At 41.2% G+C, this 20639-nt stretch overlaps 1 protein-coding gene across 2 annotated transcripts; it reads right to left on the bottom strand.

Moving 5' to 3' along the window:
- Positions 1 to 387: 387 nt before the first annotated feature.
- On the bottom strand, positions 388 to 19402 carry LOC137886793 (flotillin-2a). Of its 2 annotated transcripts, none has more exons than XM_068729415.1 (11): positions 19195 to 19402; positions 16145 to 16226; positions 13685 to 13775; positions 8989 to 9112; positions 8096 to 8214; positions 7868 to 7981; positions 7581 to 7700; positions 7270 to 7484; positions 5196 to 5379; positions 4468 to 4617; positions 388 to 3557 (listed from the first exon to the last, which is right to left on the bottom strand). In XM_068729415.1, exons 1-11 carry the CDS (start codon positions 19241 to 19243, stop codon positions 3507 to 3509), a joined length of 1299 nt encoding a protein of 432 aa, XP_068585516.1. In that variant the 5' UTR covers positions 19244 to 19402; the 3' UTR covers positions 388 to 3506. The 2 variants fall into 2 exon arrangements, with proteins under 2 accessions (XP_068585516.1, XP_068585515.1); XM_068729414.1 differs by lacking the exon at positions 13685 to 13775 and adding an exon at positions 13053 to 13143.
- Between the last annotated feature and the right edge of the window lie 1237 nt (positions 19403 to 20639).

Here is a 20639-nt window from a genome sequence, read left to right as displayed (position 1 = left end):
TAATTGTAGTTGTAGTAGGACTGCTAGTACTGAAGTCTGTCGCTGCAGTAGTATCTGTCCTCTGTCTGTTTGTGAGGTGACTGCCCTCTTCAGGTTGAATGTGAACCGTCTCTGAGTCAGTCTGTACAGTCACGTCCTCCATCAGCTTCAGGGGGACATGACCGTTAACGTTCTAAAGATGTACCGTCTTTTTCTTTATTTATATGCACTATTCACATTAATCAGCATTTCTGTAAATGTGCCAGTGTTAGTCAGACAGATCATCTTCTTTGGAATAAGGTTCCACAACTAATGAAGTGACAGATTAAGGAATTTTGTGTTTTTTTTCAAAGAAGTAAGGCCTTCTCAGTTGAATTTTTCTGGAACAGACGGACAGCGAGGCCAACAGGAAGTGGTATAATGTTTATTATAGGGCGGCACACAACACAGAACAACATGAAGACGTGCTTGAAAAATGCCATGCTCGACCAGTTTTCCAAAGGCCATTGTAACATGAGAAGCCACAAGATAAATCCACAATATAACTTTCATAGAGATTACAGAATATTTCCATGACAGACGACAGACGGACATGTTCAGGTGAAGAGAGTTAAGGCGTAGGTCTGTATAGTGTTTGGTCTTTAATCATGTTCTCCAACATTTCACTTTGAGCAACATAAAGTTGCCTCTATTCTTATTAGACAAATCAAGAAATTTTATTTTTGGCACAAAATATAATGGCCAAATAAATGAAACACCAGATTTCAAAGGAGAAGCTATTAAATGCTACATTTATATCTATCATTTAATATATATATATATATATATATATATATATATATATATATATATTCGTGGGTGTTCCTTTGTACATTTGCATCACAGAATGTAAAGTTAATAAAACAGAAAAGGCAGGAAGGAAAAAAAAAATTGTACAGATGAACACTTTGTATGTATAACGTTCAGATGTTCTATAAGCCAGTCTTTGTTTTACAGTAAATTCACGATCAAACGACCTCTTCATTATCTAACAAAGGCACTGTGTACATAAACAAAATCTACTTTTCTCAATAAAAGGAGCATTATAAAGTTTCTAACCATAATATTTAGACGATTTAACCTCACGCCAGACTGGAAACAAACACTCACAGTTGATTATTGTAAAAAAGAAAAGAAAAAAGAAAACATCACGGGAGTGGCCACTTTTTTAACTGTCAGACGATTCTGCAACTGCTTCACTTCTCATCTCAAGTGTATTCAGAAACTACAGCGAGTGGGTAGTTTTACATTTCCAGATCAGCCACTGTGTGTTTCTAGCCTGATGATGATGAGAACTGTCAACCATCTGTCGTACAGCAGATTGAAAAATGACATTTGTCTCGATCTCTAAAAGACAACACTGAAGTGTCGACTGCTGGCTGCTGTGACTTCTCACAGTTTAAAAAACGAGACCGTGGTGATCTTGGCTAATGACTGATATTAGAGGTTGCCAATCGCTTGTTATAAAAATACTGGCCCATTTCAAATGATGAAGAATATCACACGTCTACATGTTAATAGTATTATTGTATCTGCGCAAAACAAGGCAGCAATTTCAGCAACATTAACAGCCGGTTTCAACTTGGCGGGAATTGTACATTTTTTGTCAAAAACAGAAACCAGATGAAATTCGAGCCACGAGCCTCATGTTTATTCACAAAAGGTAAAGAAAACAATGCGACTGTAATAACGTTGTAACGTCAGTGGCAAGATTAAAACACATTAAAAAAAAGGTCACAGATTCTGTAAAGTGGTTAATGATGATTCATGATTAACCCAGAAGACAAAACACAAAATGGAAAAAAGGGCAGCCTTACTTCACAGCAAGCAGGTTGGATGATGCGGCAAAAAGTGTAATATGAAAATGAAATGTTTGAATTTCTAACAACAAAAGGCTCATTCATGTTGAAGAGTAACTAAATACGAGTTTAAATCCTGTGGCGATCGTGCCATCTAGAGGGTGAAAGTGGTTGCACACTGTGTCACAATGATTGTGATGATTGTAACAGACTACGTGTAGTAATTTGATTGACCTGTAGGCAAGAAAAAAAGAAAAAGAGTTTATGCTTCACTTAGCTGCAGCAGGAAAAATTGAACGATCCAACTGCTCGACATTGCATTTACTAAACTGAAGCCCTCCCAAGCACAAACACCACGCACGTGTTTACAACCTGATCACATGCTTATCTTCCAACTTAACAAGGTGTGGACCGACCGAACGGCACATAAAATTCCTGCTTTATCATCACAGATCGGGTGTGGTCAGATAAGAGACACAGTGGTAACTTTCGGACCCGCAGGGACTCTTAAAAGGTTACAAAATATGCATGCAGTCTGCAAAAGTGAACATTTTAAAACGACTTCTGAGAAAACACGTTACCACATCCGAGTCGGAGGGTTACAAAATGAATTAAAGCTCAGACCCTGAACGTCTACCATGTGCTACCTTTAGTTATAAAGAAAAGTTCAGTAGGCCTGGCAGGCGTCCGGGGTTATCTTTAAGGCTAATCTTCTCTAAGTATGGCTTCGTCTTATTCGTTTGCTTAGCGTTTGTATCTGCCTATGTGTCTAAACACGGGACAAAAGTGAAGAGTAAACACGGTTGTTAGTAGAAGCATATGTCATGAAAACAGGGAGCAATATTAAAACATCATCCATCTATAACACAGTGACATACTCGGACATAAATCCAACTAAAACCAAACCACTGTCCTAAGGTTTGGGCACTTGAGTGGTGAACAGGCACTGCACATCAGAACGAGAAGACAACATGACGGTGTACCGCGAGGTAAGAACGATCATACGGGTGATTCATATGTTACCGATATTGTAATACGCTGCAGAATTCTACAATCACAGTGAAGGGGGAAGATCTGGGGAGCATTAAGTGTAACAGCGGTGTAATAGAGTTAAGAGTTGACTAATTAAAAGCAAAGGGGAAACGAAAGCTGCACTATTCCACGCCGGGCTCAGTCTGCTGGAAGTTACTTCACTAACTCTGACGACTGTTTGAGGGTGACGGGGCAGGAGATGGGACACTGCTCCTGAGGTGAACACATGCCCTAACACCGGAGTTGTTAAAATAATGTTTCACACCACCACATTCAAAGTGGGCCAACTCAGACTTTTGTCTCTTAAAAACACCCAAGTCTGTTTTGGATGACTGAAAGGGATTGCAGCATAAAATCCTGGATAACTAGTGCAGTGTGATAAGGATCAATGCGTCTAGAACTAAAAACAACAGAAGATACATATAGTCTGGTCCTTTGGAAGTTAAGGCCCCAGATTTTTTTCTCCTTTAGAAAATAAAAAAAAAACCTCTTAAAAATATATATTTTTTAAAACTTCTTGGTGGATGTCAAGTGTTTCTGGTCAAAGGCAGTTGCATAAGGGGTCAGAGGGTGACTCCTCGAAAAAAATAAAATAATTCATGCTTGAGGCAGATAAATGTCGGAGGATTCAGAGTGACGCGTCTCTTGCCTGAGTCTTCAGATGGCTGTTTGGCACTGTGGGCTCATCATCTTCTGGAGCAGAGGGATCTGTGGGATCAGAGGACAAGAGGATTAGCTGCTTATAACAGGGAGGAACACATGAGGGCCCAGCTCAGTGCTGTCTATATATATATATATATATACAAACACACACACACACACACTAAGTCAGGATGTATGCGTGTTAAATTGCAATTGTACAATGCATTACAACATTAATACTATCAATTATAGCCTCACTGGTGCATCAAACAAGAACAGCATAACTAAATGCTCAACCAAATATGTTATGTTCAAAATTCAGTTAAGATTGGACGAAATTAGGAGTTGAAATATTTTTTTGTAAAAATAAATGGTGAAACATCTCAGTAACTGCAAAAACTGCTCGTTCCTGCTTACTCTTAGCCAGCTGAACAAGTGGAAAATACCACACTGTATTATCATATTATATTATCACCTCATAAAGTTGTTATGGTGACTGTGTTGCATATTTACACAATACTAATTTCATTTTCTTGCCAGAACTATTAAACTTTGTTCATATGTGGGTGGTCAAATTGTCCACGTGGCTTCCCATGCTGCTCCCAAACTGCCCTGCATTCTTGTGCAATTTAGTTGGAAAGTCCCTGCAGACGTGAATGATGAGCTAACAACACGGAGGCTGCAGCTCGGCAAGATAGAGAATTGTTGAGCGTTGGCGTCTGTGCTCTATTAAATAACCTCTGGTCAGCTGTTGTAGTAATGTTTTATTCCATTGCAAATGGATCAACATTAGTATTATTATGAGCATCATGAGGCTGCTTTGTATTCTGCTTTTTGTTGAAGTGGTTCAAACACTCAAGACACCCAAGCTTATAATTTCCAGCGATCATAAGCCAAGTGTACAGATGGCCCTGAACACAACAAGAGGGGTGTGCTGAAATGTATGAACTCCTGTGGAGAACAGTGCCACCCTCACCTTAGTCAGATCCACTCCAGTGAGGGCGTTGACGGACACGGGGAGCTCAGCTAACAGACGGTTCACCTCTCCGGTCACGCGGCTGCCATCTCCGCTCAGGATGACAATCTCACTGGTCTTGGACAGAGGTGCAGCCACCTTACTGGCAATCTGATGAAACACAAGGGAGCATCCGTTTGTTATTTCACTGATTAAACACTCCTCGTACCATCTATATATGACAGGAATTGACACAAACATATTCCATTCATTCCGTCTCATCAGAGAAAAAAAGAATATGCCCCATGTGACTCAAATATTGATACCAAAGTCATCTGTCTGATTGATAACTCTGACCAGTGCAATGCTTTAACAAACACCATGTTGGGAATATGTAAGGGTGTAGCATTAGTTCATTTTTAATGATCCACATAAACCCGCTAGGCGTGTTAACCTGCACTATGTTTTAATGCAGCTGATTTATAATCGACTTATCTGATGGTGAAAACTAGTTTGCTGATGTTTGAGAATAAAAACATATATTCAAACTTCAGAATACAAAAACAAAAACTTTTTTATAGTATGTCTTTAATTCCTGTTCTGTAAAATCTATTTAAAGAACACACAGATGAATTTGGTGCCATACCTCTAGTGGTGAAGACATTTGGGTGATCAAACCAATAAAGCAAACATCTTAAATGTAGGTGAAATCTTTTCAAACCAGTGGTGTATAAATAAATACCACGGACCAGGGGCAGAGCCTCCAGGACCAGCGCCGTCTTGGCCGCCTCGCCGTACTGCTGGTAGGCTTCTGCTTTCAGCCTCATCTTCTCGGCCTCTGCCTTGCCCACGGCTTCAATAGAGGAGGCCTCGGCCTCGCCGATGAGGCGGATTTTGTCGGCCTCTGCCTGCGCCGTCAGCACCGTCTTTATCCTGAGTTTGGGGTTTGACAAGCATCGAAAGGACTGTTTAGTGTTTACTGTCGTTAGCGGCCAGTCATGTACTGTTCTGCGACAACATATGAATGTATAAGCTGGATTTGCAGGTTTATTGTACTGATGTAAACAAACTTTAAAACCATCATAAAACCCGGCAGACATGTTTCTACAGTAGCCCAGAACGTTCAAACCAAACAGTGGATCTAAATGGGGACATTTGCGTTTTGGTGTCGTCTTCTTTAGCTCTACTAACTACACGCTTGGCACACGGGAGAAGTTTCAATTGGTTGCAATCTGCAACCTCGCCACAAGATGCCGCCAAATCCCACACACTGCACCTTTAAGAATGGTGTCTTTAAAATGCCAAGACCAGGACAACAATCTGGGTTTTTTCCACTCGTATCCTTCCTAATTTTAACAGGTTTAAATAGAGAAAATTAAAATGTCCCAACATCATTAGCAGGTACGAAGACTTTAATTGGACCCTAGACCGATTTTTAGGCCCTCAGCTCGAAAATAGCATACCCATACGATAATGAGTGTAGCGTTGCAACTGTAAGGGCTATTTTAATACTTTTGGTATTAAAATAACCCTAACACTTGTGAGATGTGTTGATATGTGTAAATATCAGTATATATGTTACTGGTTAAGAGTAGATTAAGATGGCACACAGCACAAATTGAAAATTCAAATTTTTGAATGAAAAAAATTTCAGGATATTTCTTTATTAGAAATCATGTAGCTACAAGCTTTCCAGCTCTCCCAGATCATAGAACTATATGTTGAGGGTCTCTAAACAAATTTTTACTTTGATAAAGTGAAGCTTTATCTAGTACATCTTGATCTAGTACGGAGAACTCAAACGAGGTCAACCAAAATGTAATTTTGTTCCAGCTGTTTCATTGTAATTTTATATACTATATAATTATATATTTCACTTCTTTTATCACTAATAGTGTTCAATCTATCCATATGCAGCAGTTTGGCATCATTTTGAGAGCCTGGATCCTCTCTGAGACTGTTAATGTTTGTCATCCATGGGATTTTATCGTCTGAATTCAAGTTTTTTTTATCCTCCAGGGCCTTTCAGCCTGTGTGAAGGGCTGATTTGACCCAATGAACGTTCCATAGACGCGTCACAGCCTGCTCTGTTGAAACAACCTAACGTGACTTTGAATGACAGAATCCGTTAGCCAATCATAAAATAAAAACTACCCGAGTGTCAAATTTCTCAAATCTGATTTGCTGAGACGTATAACCCTGCCCCTTCCGCTAGCAGGCACACGAGGCACACGACGGCAGCGCCAGCTTTGAATCCACACAGAGGATGATGAGCTGAACAGATGGACAGTAAACATGAACGGATTCATTTTTTTTTTTGCTGCAGAACATCTCAAAGTAAGGAGCTGGTTTATGATGTGATCGATTATGCTGATGGCTTTGTTTTATAAGTAAAACTGCGAGGCTGTGTTGAATGTGAAAAAATGGCTGCGACCATCTGGTCGCTAGCGATCTCCGGAGCTAACGGGTGTTAGCATTGAATTAATTTTTCAAAACGTTATTGGCATAAATGTGGCGAGGGGGACTGCCTAGGGGGCGCTATATCAATTGTGTTACTTGGTATTATACGTAGCTTTGTCATATGTTGTGTTTGGAGTGTGTACAAACAGATGAGATGACTTTGTAGCGCAGGAGCTGCAGTTTGAGCAGGTATGCGGCATCATTATATTCGTTACTGATGAGTGCACGTTATGAGTGGATTTATTTTTGGATGCATGCGTCGCCCCCGCCGGTGGGGGCACTCGGGCCAGATTGGTTAAGACTTAGATGATGAAGAGAGAATGTTTGCAGTGTGCGGTGAATGTCTGTGTGGGACCAACTCACTTGCGTCCCTCAGCCAGCTGCTGCATCTTGTAGGCTTCCGCCTCGGCGGGTCTCTTCACGGTGGCGACGAGCTCCTTTTCAGTGCGGTCGATCTCCTTCTCCTCGATGGTGATCTGCTTCTTCCTCTGCACCACCTCGATTTCAATCTCCTCCAGACGGATCTTCTGCTGCTCTTTGGCCGCCTGCAGCTCGTACGCCAGCTGAGCCTCTGCTTTCTGGAGAGGTCGGAGGTTTTCATTAATACTTTACTCTCACGTCGGACTGTTGAAGGTAGTCAGCTCAAAATCGAGTCCAAACCATACAAGTCATACCTTTGTGTTCACTTCCTGATTAAAGGAAGCTTTCTGCATTTCCAGCTCTCGTTTGGAGTCGGCCATTTTTGTGTCAGCTAAGAACTTGACGTCCATCATTTCCCTCTTACACTCAGCTTCCTGTAAAAGACATTGTGCATGACATAATGACATAGTAATACATGGAAGATGGATTAGGAGCCACTTGTTGGTTTCTTAATGTGACGGCTATTAGCTAACAGCTATTCAACAATCAGTGAACGGATGATTTTTAATTGCTCTTGTCTGAAGTTTTAACATCCTCTTACCCTGATACCAGCGTCCCTCTCTGCTTCCGCCACGCCGATGTCTGCATCCCTCTGTACTGCGGCTGTCTGAGTTTTGCCCAGTGAGCTCAGGTAGTCCACTTTATCATACACATCCTATCAGGAGGACGAATAAATGTGGAGGTGCATTAAGTTATTCAATTGTTCTAATTCAAATTCGATACAGATGTTCAAAAGATAAATGTGTGAAGTCAACTTGATGTCTTTCACCTTGATGGTGAAGCTGAGTATCTCAATGCCCATGCGGCCCACATCGGGTGATGCCACCTCTCGCACCAGAGTGGCGAATTTGTCTCGATCTTGGTAAATCTGCTCGACGGTTAGGGTGCCTGAGAGGATCAACACGGGGGTTAGTGCTTTCCCGTCAACGCAATTGTAAAATTGAGCCCGCTGACAAAGATGGGCATTATGTTAAGAGAGTAACGACAGCCAAATGATCCGTTTTAAACAACTTCTCCTCTGACACTGAGGAAGTTGTATAATTTATGTTTGTGAGAGCAATTTATTTGAATAAACAGAAGCAGCACCTGCCATTTCATTCAGTGTGCTTTGATCAAACTGGCCTTTCCTTGTTCTAGTTTGCCACCGGATCATTGTGTTGGTGTGCATGTCATGCTGTCAACCACATTTTACCAGAATGTAAATTAAACAGGGAAGACCTGAGTCAGCAACCAACCTGCCTCTTGGCACATTTCACTCCACAACCACCTTTCTGGTAGAACTGCTTCACACTGTGACTCAAATCATGGTGAGGTTCTCATCTCCAACTGAACAAAAACCGACTAGAACTCATTCAAATGTATCTTTAGTTAGAAATCGAAATCATGAGAATTATGACATGCCATTAATAATCCTCTGGGAGCCAAACATGTTCATGTTGTGATCATGTCTCACATGTTTTGACTCCAAGATATTGAAATAAATAAGTAAAAAAGTTAAAAAGGAAGAAAAAAAGATCTGATGGAGCTGCCATATGCGTTTCCCTCAATCCCTCTCCTCTCTCTTTCTAGAACATGAACAACAATTTAAAAAACTACACGGACTGTGCACATTTGTTGGAAAAACAAAAAACAATGACGATGCCGTTTGGAGAGGCTACCCACCAAGGATGGCGCGCAGGTGACCCTCAAGGGTCTGCAGGATGACGCTCTTGATCTCAACGACTGACTTCCCCAGGAACTGTTCGCAGGCGTAACCCAGCAGCTCATTTTCTGTCATCACCTTCACCTGGTGCCAACGTGGACAAAGAGCATCAGCTGAGCACACATCCACAAACACAAGAACAAATACAGGCAGCTCATGGGTGTGGCACACATGTAAACATGACCCATACTAGCTTTTGTGGCATCATCTAACAATCATTTTCTTTCTCATCAGTTACCTCTTCTCACTTTAACACCATCAGTAACATAAAGAAGTAAGAGGGCATAACATGAAGAATGGGAAATCAACAAAAGTCTGCAATGCATAAAGGCTGGGTTGTTTTTGAGTTGTGCATCCTTGCTATTGATTTGGCTGTTCAGTGATGAGCTGCTTTAATAATTACTTATACAGAAGAAAAAAAGGGATTATAAACACTTAATCAACAGCCTGGGTTTGTATGGAAGGCTACATAATCCTCAGGGCTGATCATTGAAACTGTAAGTTTGATTAAACAAGGCGTTACCAATTATATATGGGCAGAAAATCAATAATTAATTAACATTTCATGTTTAAGTTTCTTAGTTTACATTTCTCAAAAAACAAAACTACATGTGCAAAGGAATAGCTCAATGCAGCTTCATTGTTACGTTTTTAAACACAACATCATAGTTATGCATGTAGAGAGCTTGTATCTGGTATAAATTATCATAACACAGTGACTGTAGTCACACAGTATGTGTGCCGACAGATCTAATGGTCAGTATTAAGCCATTTAATGCTTTACAATCAATAGCAGAAAATGCAGACAATTTTACCTCAAACCCGTTCCCTTTGGACGTATGATGACAAGCAAAGCATGTATTTATAATGAAAACGCTTCTCTAAACCATCACAATGCAAAAAGATATATTCTAGATTCACATGATAATTATACTGAAGACAATCCCAACATCTAAGCTAGATTCACGGTAATGCAGTGAGAATCCCAAATCAGCAATCTACTGTATGTTCCTGTTACAAGGTCAAAAAAACAAACAAGATAATTTAAAGCTGAGGGAATTAAATGCAGAAACAAAAACCATCAGCGGGATAATTAACAGAAAAAAAATAAACAAAAGGAAAATGAATGGCAATGACCTGAGGTTTACGAGAGAAACACAGGAACATTCAGTGATAGTAAGAGAGGTCGCTTATACAGTCAGGAAATCAAAAACAAATGGTGTAAGACACGAGGTTTAGGGTGAGATTGTGCTCCACTGGAGCTGTAAGAAAAGAGAGAATGAGCTGGGTCCTTAGGCGAGAGGTCTGCACATGGTTTGGTTTTGCGACATGCACTCATACCAAGAATGAGGGCAACACAAAGTCAGGGGAAGATGGACATCATTCCAAGGAAACGCACTTCTGGAAGCAGAGAAGGCTGCAAGCCAGCCACACAACCACGCTCACAGACAGCCAGCAGGGGGAGCCGTGCCACGACCGACACCAGAACAAAGTGCTCTATGCACTTAAACCTTAACCTCCTACTCCAACCCCACCCTCCCCATCCCCACTGCTCTTGCCTCCTCCAGACACACAGCTCCGTCGAGATACACAACGAAAAAAGCACAAGCACAGGAAATGTGATGGATCAAGAGTGGCATCTAAACTTCTCCTGATAAATATTCCCTCAGCTCATGTTGTTCCTTAAAGGCCATTTTTGTAAGATAATAGATGTGCAAGGTCCATCAATGGATGGTTTTACTGCCAACTGACCAGAAGGCTGTCAAAGTAAATAAATATACTCCTACTGAAAGCCATGTGGTAGAACATTAACGCTGGTTTAAAACAATATCCTAGATTATTTTCTGCTCTGGTTTCCTTTACATTCTATCTGCTGGGGGCCTCCCTCTTACTCTAAACATGTGCGTCTCTTTAATTTACCAAGGACACACACTACCCATGTTGTCATGGGACACTCGCTCCACAATGGTAACGGTTGGCCCAATCAAATGGTGGCATGATGAGCCTCTCTGTGAAGTGAACTGTGTGAGAGTGAGGGGCTGCTCAGCTCCCAAACAGTGGGCTCATTGTCAGCATGCATGTAGGAAAACACAGAGGAGAGGAACGTCGGCATAACTGTGCTTAAAATGCAGAACTGATAATGAGGCATCCTCGTTCAAACACAAAAAGAAATACTGGCATGCAGACATTAAAAAAAAAATAATTAAACAGAACGGGAAATGAATATCATTTACAAACAGAAATGCAGAAAATATTATGGAACAAGTTCTGCAAGAGAAAATCCACCGTAAAAAGATTCATAATATTAATAATTTATAATTGACTAAACAGTCCCGTCATAGACACTAACAGTGTACGTTTTGTACTTACACTGACAGAACCACACTGCAACACAGGATTAGATGTATTGCGCATGATCAGGCCGTATCATGTGCATGTTTTATTATATTGCTCACGGTACAGCGTTTACTTTCTGACGATGGAAAGGTTCTCATTACTGAATCGGGAGACTATCCCCAAGAAATCAGTGTTTATCTTCTTTTATCCAGTGTGACAGAGTGGTAATCGTGGAGAGCTGAAACATTTACATTACATTACATTACAGTCATTTAGCAGACGCTTTTATCCAAAGCGACTTACAATTCAGGATCTATCTACACACTGTAGGCTCAGCTACGGGAGACATTTTGGGGTTAAGTGTCTTGCTCAAGGACACATTGACATGACAGGAGCTGGGGATCGAACCACCAACCCTCTGATTGAAAGGCGGCCCTGCTCTCCTCTTAGCCACGGTCACCCTGATTTACTGAGGAGGTAGCTTTTGCTCCGTGAGCTTTTCCTTCAACTTGCCCAATGTTCTTTTCACTACCATCAATCTCCACCGGCGTCAGAAAGAGGAGGAAAACACAAGCAGCCCAAGCTGACCAATCACATTCAGCCTCCTCGACCATGTGGCATCCCTGTGGCCACAGTCATGCGAACATGTAGTTCCATATTTTCAGGGACACGCGACAGTTGTGGTGAAGCCTACGGCGTTGCTGTGGCTGAACCTAGTTCAGAACAAATCCTGTTCTTTTTTCATTCAGCCAGCACATGCTCTTCTTTCCTCCATTTTATTGCTTTAACATGCATTATTCTGGTCTTAGCAGGGGAACTATGAACTGACTGACTTGTAGTTTTTTCATATGTTTGCTTGTACTCATCTGGTACTGTAATCTTTGTTTGATTCTTGAGGAACTTTGTAGAGTCTTGTAACACTGATTGCTATAAACAAATAACATAATTATTAGGTATCTAGTGTCCATGTCTACATGCTCACTTATATTTTGTAAGCTTGAAGTAAATCTGGATGCAGAGGGTCAATTTCACGTACGTATCAATGCTTGAGATGATAAGAAATGAAGTTCAAGTTAGGTTTATTTTAAGGTGGATTTTCTCTTTAACATCTCAAGTCGTTGACCTAAAAAAGTTCCCTTTGGCACTGAACAGGATCAAACAACCAAATAGCAGAGACAATGAAAATGAAAGTTTAAGATTTACACTAAAATGCGCATCAGGCTCTACACAGACCCTCTTCTCCAGTCACACTGGGACCAGGTTCAGACTGAAAATAACACGGTCAACAAAATGCGAGGGGGTACATATATAAGGTGTGCTGGACCAGTGAGACGATGGAATACGAATTAGGAAGTCGGGTTTGAAGGTTTATCAGACACCAGATGCCAACTGAATTATGCCGATTCTGTGGTCTCATTGAAATGAATGAGGAGTGTTGTTTTTGTTTGGACGCAGTGCGACTGTCAGTCTGAAAGCAGGCTTGCCTCCAATATGAAGGTATATCATGCAGACAACAATTTGACCCAACATTTCTGTGTGTACATCTGACTCAGTGTCCATCTTAATTTGAGCCTTCTGTATGAAACACCACCGTTGCTGTGATTATGGGGTGATGCCAGGGAAAAGGAGGGAGGGGGGGGGTTAGTGGAGTCTGAACTGGCATTCCCAGAAAAGTGTAGTGATTTACCTGAGCCACCCCAGTGACAGTAATAGCTACACCCTCCGCTGTCTCTACATCCTCACACTTCGGCTGCAGGGTCATAATCTCAAGCGTTATCCTGTTGAAGAACGTGGAAAAAATATAAAATAAAAATTGACATGTTCGGAAGGGGAAAGCAAAATGAAGTGAAGGGCCATAACACAAGGAAAGAAACAGGACAAAGTGAAACCATTCACCCAAGGACTCCAGATCACTAACAACGGAGCAAAATGAGACGCCACCCACAATTCAAACTTTGTAGGATTTAGATTGTTGCCGTAACTATTTTCAGATGCATCTGTATTCAAATAACTCAATTTGCATTGAACATTGGGTTCCTCAAATCCCTTTTTTAGCCATTTCTATAGCCTTCATTTATTGACCCCGTTGCCAGAGGTGAGTCAGAGTTGAGCTTTAGTTGTTAAGAGCCGGGTTACTGACAGCTGACTGTCTCCGCTCCACTGCAGAAGGAAAAAAGCCATGATGAGAAAAAGCAAACAACATAGACAACGTTAGCTTGTTAGTTGAACCTTGTTCCTGGGTCTTCCTTTGGTCTCCAGCACCAGCCACTGCTTGTTTTTTGTTTTTTTTGTTTTTTTTCATCTTTTGAAGTGCATTACCTGAGCCACCCCTGTCACATCCAGGGGAACACCCTCCGACGTTTCGATATTCTCGCAGCGACAGAGGATGGTCATAACCTCCAGAGACATTCTACGCAGGCGAGCAGGCAGGCGGGAATAGCAGAGGCAAAACAGTAAGTTGGACAACAGCTGTTAGGAATGTCAGTAACCAAGGTCAAGAGAAAGAGGTGGGGGGGGGGGGGGGGGGGGGGACACACACACACACAACCGGACCTCCTGTTTTTCTGGTTTAGAGCCCGGAGGCTGTTTCATGTATGATGTCGTGCTGCTGACACCTCTTACAAAAACCAGGATCGTCACAGCTACAGCACGGTTCCTCTCGTCTGTCTGTTAATAAATGTTTCAACAATCTGGGACAAAGAGCGAGACCTATAGATTAAAAAGTCAAGTCACTGTCGAAAGGATTCTCGAGCCAAGCTCCTTTTTTTAGGATTACATTTGTACGGAGATTACACAACCCAAACCATCATTATCCTCCAGCGCTAGTCCGGCTGGATTGTTTACGTGAGATTTTGTTTCAGAGCTGATTAAAAACAGCCAGAGCTGCTCTTTTAACGATAAATACGGACTCAGAGCGGTTGTTGTCCCGAGTCAAAAACACGGGAGGCCAATCGCAGCGACGAGCAAAGAGGAGACTCTCTGGTTAACGGCTCCGCTGCTGCTCTTTCCAGGAGAACTGGATCAATGAGTCACAGGCCTGGACATTAACATGATTACTGCATCACGAGCAGGAAGCCACACTGCCCTGCCCCCCCCCCCCCCCTCATTTTATATACCGCCGCCCTCATACACATAAGGCTTTTAGCTGAAGTGGCCACTACCGTTTTTTTACAGTCTGAAATGTTGACCGAACTGAGAGTATTCCTGGGACATGGGGGAGGGGGTTATGAATCCAGTCTTTTATTCTCGAGGCCTACCATTACGTTTCCTAGCAACTAAAAGACAAAGAGCAGCACCTAATAGGAAATGGGTAACCTGAAGGAGACACACTGGGGCTCAGACAAGGGTGAGATAAACACCAGACAAAGCAAAAGCACGTTAGCAAAGTAGAAACAAAGAGGCATGCAGACCCTGAATGATACATCGTTTAACACCAGCAGATCCAGAGAGAAGGAGTATTTTCACAAGTTAGTTCATGTTAGTTAGGATTTCTGTACACTGACTTTTACAGATGGTACAGTCTAAATGTGTCATCACTCAAACATGACAAAGTCTTACTGAGAATGGCCACATGACGGCACAGACTCCACAGACAGTTTCATTGCAAACAAACTGACGTTAATCAGCGACTTTGAACCCAGCGCCACAACAGGGACGTCTGGGCCCGTTTCAGAACAGACAGCTTTAAGCTTTACAGTAAATTAAACAAGTCCGTCTCATTTTAAGAGTCAGTGTTTCAGCTGCAGGTTTTGTCTCTCGATGAGGACTCGACTTGTTTTAGATTTTGCTTTCTGCTTTTAAGCTCTGGCAGAGAAACAAAATACAAATTCCATTTGTTTATCATCAAATTAATAGCACATGCAAATGATGTTCTGTTTCCTTTAACTCAAGTGTGGGAGTTTAACATTACATGGACAAGTTTGTTTTTTTTGCATAGTTTTTTAAAAATTGTGTTTGTAACTTTCGCTGACCTCGTCATTATGTACCATCTGTTTATCTTGTTAGTGTTTTCTCAGAAGCTGATTCGTTGGAGCTGCATTTAAAAGCAGCGGACAGAAGTGACCCTGTTTACACATTTAGTAAACATTAGGCTTTAATATTGATGCCTCAATTTACCACAAATAACTTATTTATTCTTCACTGAATACAAGTAGGGAAGTCTTAATGAAAAATATGTTTCATGGTGTCTGCAGAGATAAACTTCAAATATCTACATTCTAAATACACACCTATGAAAATTAGACTATTTCTTAAATGTTCAAGTACAAATTGGGCATTTTTCATAAATGATCTTACGGTCAACAAATCCCAACTACGATTTTCAGCCATGGATTAACTCATTTTGTGTCAGAGTATTTATAGCACCAAGGCAATGTGCATGTGATTTAACCTGTAACTTCAGTGCCCATTTTCTTTGTTATGTGGATCATTTGTGTGTTTTCAATGTGCTCACTAAATTTAATGACAATCTGGTCAACAGAGTGACGCAGGAAAAACACGGAAATGAATTAGCATATTTGCATATTTTTGCAAACCCATTGACTACAATGTAAACGGTTTTTGGTTAGACGCCTTAAACAAGGTCTGTGGTCAACAAAAGCTTTAACACCACACAGGTGTTTTCAGTTCATCTGCCTGATTAGACCTCGTCTCAAATACGTCACACCTGCTGTGTGGACCTGCAGATAAGAGTGTTCTTAAATACCGTCTAAAACTTTATGGCTCAAAAAGGACATTTAGCATTTCCTTTGGTTTGGAGCTGGAGCAGAGAGGTCTTACCTCTGGATGTCAGAGATGAGCCACCAGGCCCAAGCCCAGCCTCCCACGACATACGTCTTCTGATCTGAGCCACAGCAGCCACCTTTGGAACAAAACAGATGAAAACAACAGTCAGAAAAAAGAGACCAGCCCAAATAAATTATCCCCAAAATTTTGATTTAGATAGTTGAGACCTTTTAAAAGTGGCTATAACAGATATTTTGCACTCGTAGTGATGACAACTGTTTTTTAAAAAGTCCACCATAATGACTAAATAAAGGTGATGATGCACTTCATTCATGCAGTTCATTGGAAGGAATACATTTATAATACATGCAATACATAGGCCTATATGTAACTGGAGCAGCAGATTTGGCTTTAAACCCAAAGTAGCATTGAAGGTATTGAGACGATGACCCAGTTTTCATTGTCTGTGAGTGCTTAAAGAGGAGGAAGTCTTAGGAAGATGATCATGTGCTGTTCTGAAAGTCATAAACAAGCACCTTGTGGTCTTCCCACCACAGCGCCCACAATGTTTGCTCCTATTGCACTACTAGGAGCATGCACCCACTCCCTGCTTTCCGGTACCACTTTAAATCTTTTGATTTGACTCAGAAACCACCGGTAGGTTGTTACTGTGATCTGCTGTGCAACTACAGCTTTACTGTTTTTGTTCTAGTCCATGTGATTACAATTCAAACCATTCATCCAACTCACACATCACAATAACGGTAGAAAATAGTTTATAGTAACAGTCATGTGTTAGTGAATGTGAGGCCTCCTCCAGATGTAAGTTAGGTGGAAGGAAACACACATTGGTCTCAGTCACTAGCCTCAGTCGGATCGCTTAATCTGGAGTGTTTAGTGTGACATTCCCAGCTGCCACGCGTTAATTGACAGACAGAAGAGGAGAGGGGCTGGACTATCTTTACAGACACATACCAAACATTACAGCAGGACATATTGACCCACATCTCTCTCTCTCTCTCACACTCACACTCACACTCACACTCACACACACACACACAGCTGATATGTTAACAATTACATAAATTTAAATAAGACTTATTTTATTTCTATAAAGACAAATCTCAATCTGACACAGTGACCTCTTTGCATTTCACGTTACACAAAACAATTCACAACATCCTGGTGTGCTTGAACAATACCCCACAAAAAACGGTGGCTTAAAACGGATCCAGAGTACTTGGAACACTAAGCAACATTCTCAACTTGAACTCAAAATGATGAACTACTGAGTCAGTCAGTCTTGTGTTGCTACATGACCCTCGGTCTGAACTGCCTCAAACAATTCACTATAGGAGGAAATGTAACATGTTTTGCTCAAATATAGTGCTAGTGACTTTTTAAATAAATCATAACATTTTTCATTTTTTAATCTTTGAAACTTTGACTCAGAGGCTGACCACGAGCAGAATGTCTACCATGAACAGAGATTTTTTGGACGTTGTTCTGTTACGACATAATCTAATTCAGACAGATTACAAGTGCTGTTTTAATAGGGGAATGTGGGTGGGGCAGGCTTTTACTATTAAAACCCACCTGATTTCTGCCAAACGCCATCGCCAACTAAAGTAGTAACAGGCATAGCTGAGATTCCTGACTGCATTCACTCCACAGTGGAGGGGGGGCTTCATGTGAATGAATGAGAATGCAAACAAGCTAAAAAAAAATCCTGTCATTAACTTTTTCTTGAAGCAGGATTTAGTTCTCAAAAATAAATGAAAGTCTTTACTTGCTATTTAGCCTTTGGCCAAAAAGGAAGAAGTGCTTTGTCACCCAATCTTTCCACAAAAAAAAAAAATACAATCCTTTCTTTTCACACTTCTGAAATGAATGTGTCTTTGAATCAGGATGCGCAACTCACGCCCACTCACCTCTGCTCCCAATTCCTCTAAATGTGGAGACTGACACGCTCGTAGAAATTTTTCTCACAATGGAAAATCCCAGAGCAGTTTTTTTCTCTTCATCACCAGTGGGTTAAACAGGAAAACTGCCCCGACAGATTCAGTGACAGATGCCTGCTCGTAATACTTCATGCACTACACTGCCAAAACACATTTAGAAATTAAGATTTTCAAATTAGGATAAAGGTCCGTAATTCCTAAAAGTCTGAGGTCCACCATGGATCCATATCAGGTCAATGGAGAATGCTGCGACATAACATCACTATAACTTGACAGTATATACATTAGTGACACACTGTAGAGAATGAGGGCTGTGATCAGTTGTTGTGATTTGACTCTAGCTGAATTTTTTAATAAAAGAAATTCCAATGTCTGTGGAACCAAAACTTTAACACAAAAGGGGGCCCTGGCCTCTGAGTTGTTATATGGGGGGCCCCTGAGATTGTACCGTTTCAGGTCTGAGACACATCAGTTTCTCCTGTAATTTAATTAATTTAGCTGTCTTCCTTCTGCGACAGAGAGCCACCAAGCCCTGCCAGCACAAGAAAAACAGACATCAAATAAATTCACACGCCCAGATGCAGCACATCCACCATCGTAATACATAATAACTGCGTTATCATCACAAAATACCAACGTGAGAGACGATTTATGCGCCAACATTGCGCTTGGAAACAAAAATAAGAACAGATACGCAACCAGACCCCATCTAATCCTCCTAAACCAATCAAACGAAGAGAGACCACTGGAACACGCATTACAGCAAATAGATCCTACCGAGTAGGAGAAAACGGAGCAGAGAAAACAGGTACATGTATCATGAAAACGTAACAAAAATAAATATGAGAAACGCATTAGCTAAGGTACGAGGTAGCGGATATCAAGGCGCCAAAAGACAACAGATTTTTCCCAAATACATGACGTTAAACACTACTAAAGTACATCAAATGGTCACATGTTGGCATGTTAGCACGTGACTAATGTGTACCGTTTAACACATGTGAGTTACACGTCGAGTAAAGGTTAGGAGAGTGTTTTAATTATTTTTCCAGGGTTTTTCTTTACAAGCGTCACGCACTTCATCGAGCATAAGGAGCCAGGAAGGAGCCTAAGGAACCACAGCTAGTAGCCACACAACGTTACCTGAAACCACCAGGGCCTCGTTCGGTCCGACGGTGTGACAGTTCCCCATGTTTCCGATAGAAAAAAAGCTCGTATCCAAACCTACTCGACGCTTACAAAACCAATTTCACTTAAAAACTATGTTTTTTTCTCGTTTTTTTCCCACCAATTGTCAATTATCGATGGGGTTTTTTTCACAACTGGAGAGTCGAGCAATGGCTGCGTCACGTTACATGTAATACGACGTAGTACTTCCGCTTATGACTTTCAAAATAAAGGTGACGTTGATGAACATGGGTTAGAGTACTCGATTTTATTTTATCTTGAAGGCAACACCGCCACGCGTCTGTTCTTGTTTCACTGCCGCTTGACTCAGTTACCCCTCCCCTCTATTGGGCCCCTCCTCCACCGTGGAGGGATACGATGCCATAATAATAAAAAGGCGTGGTTGAAGACTCCTCGGTAATTTTCCTCTGATTTACGTGTCTGCGATAGCCAACTCAGCCATTAGTGACCTAGTATTTATTTCATGTGGTGTAATGTTCAGATTGTTGTCATAGTTAAAGCTTCTCTGTATTGCCTAATGCAGATAGAACGTGTGTTACTGTAGAGTTGTCTTTTGATGTGGGCATAAAATATACACAGTGTTATGAAATATGAAAACTCTCATCCTTTCTCCTATTTTTCAATTCTCCAATTCTCCATTACATCAAGCTGCTTTGAAAGGCCATTCTTTCATAGGGCTGAGTAAGAGCATGGTTATTAAGCAATATAAAGCAATATTTGCACAGATTTGCTCCTTATCAAATCAGTGTCCAATCACAATCTTACACAATCTGACCTTCCTTACCAAACTATTTGATGGGCTGTCCTGCAGAAAAGGCATTGCACATTGTACACTATCCTCCTAAATTCACTTTGTCAACACTATAATCAGAGTAGACCTGCACCACTCCTTTCCAGGGAATTCCAAAACTTGAGAGAACGCCATTAATTGCCTGTTAGCGGTTGCCACTGTATACATGATGCACTTGTTAATAAACACTGTGGGGTGGCAGATTCACAGAAATCCCAAACATGGCCCACATTTAGACTCCTGACCTTAGCACAGTCAAAGCACTGGATTGGCTTCTATCGGTCAGACGATGCTATACAACAGCATATTTGTGACTGTTGGCAAATATCTTCCCACTAGAACCCGAACAACGCTCTCTCAGCGACACTCCGTACATTTTTTTCTTCAATGTTTCATAATTCCACATAGTGACTTGAACATCATCATCACCACCACCAATGATTACATGTTATTTTCTAGTTCTCTCAGCTTCACTGAGCTTATGACAGCCTTTATTAGTGCATGCAGTGTTATCATCTACTCCAAATCTGAGCCCTCGTGGTGTTGTCATGTTTTCCTTGTCGCAGCAGATTGATGTGTGAGTGCTTCTGTTGAAATACAAAAGGATAAG

This window comes from Cebidichthys violaceus, unplaced genomic scaffold, assembly GCF_023349555.1.
Source record: "Cebidichthys violaceus isolate CVI_PGR_0920_01 unplaced genomic scaffold, fCebVio1.0.p SCAF_46, whole genome shotgun sequence".
Classification (NCBI taxonomy): domain Eukaryota; kingdom Metazoa; phylum Chordata; class Actinopteri; order Perciformes; family Stichaeidae; genus Cebidichthys; species Cebidichthys violaceus.
The sequence above is the reverse complement of the archived record's forward strand: the minus strand, read 5'-3'. Positions and strand labels throughout refer to the sequence as shown.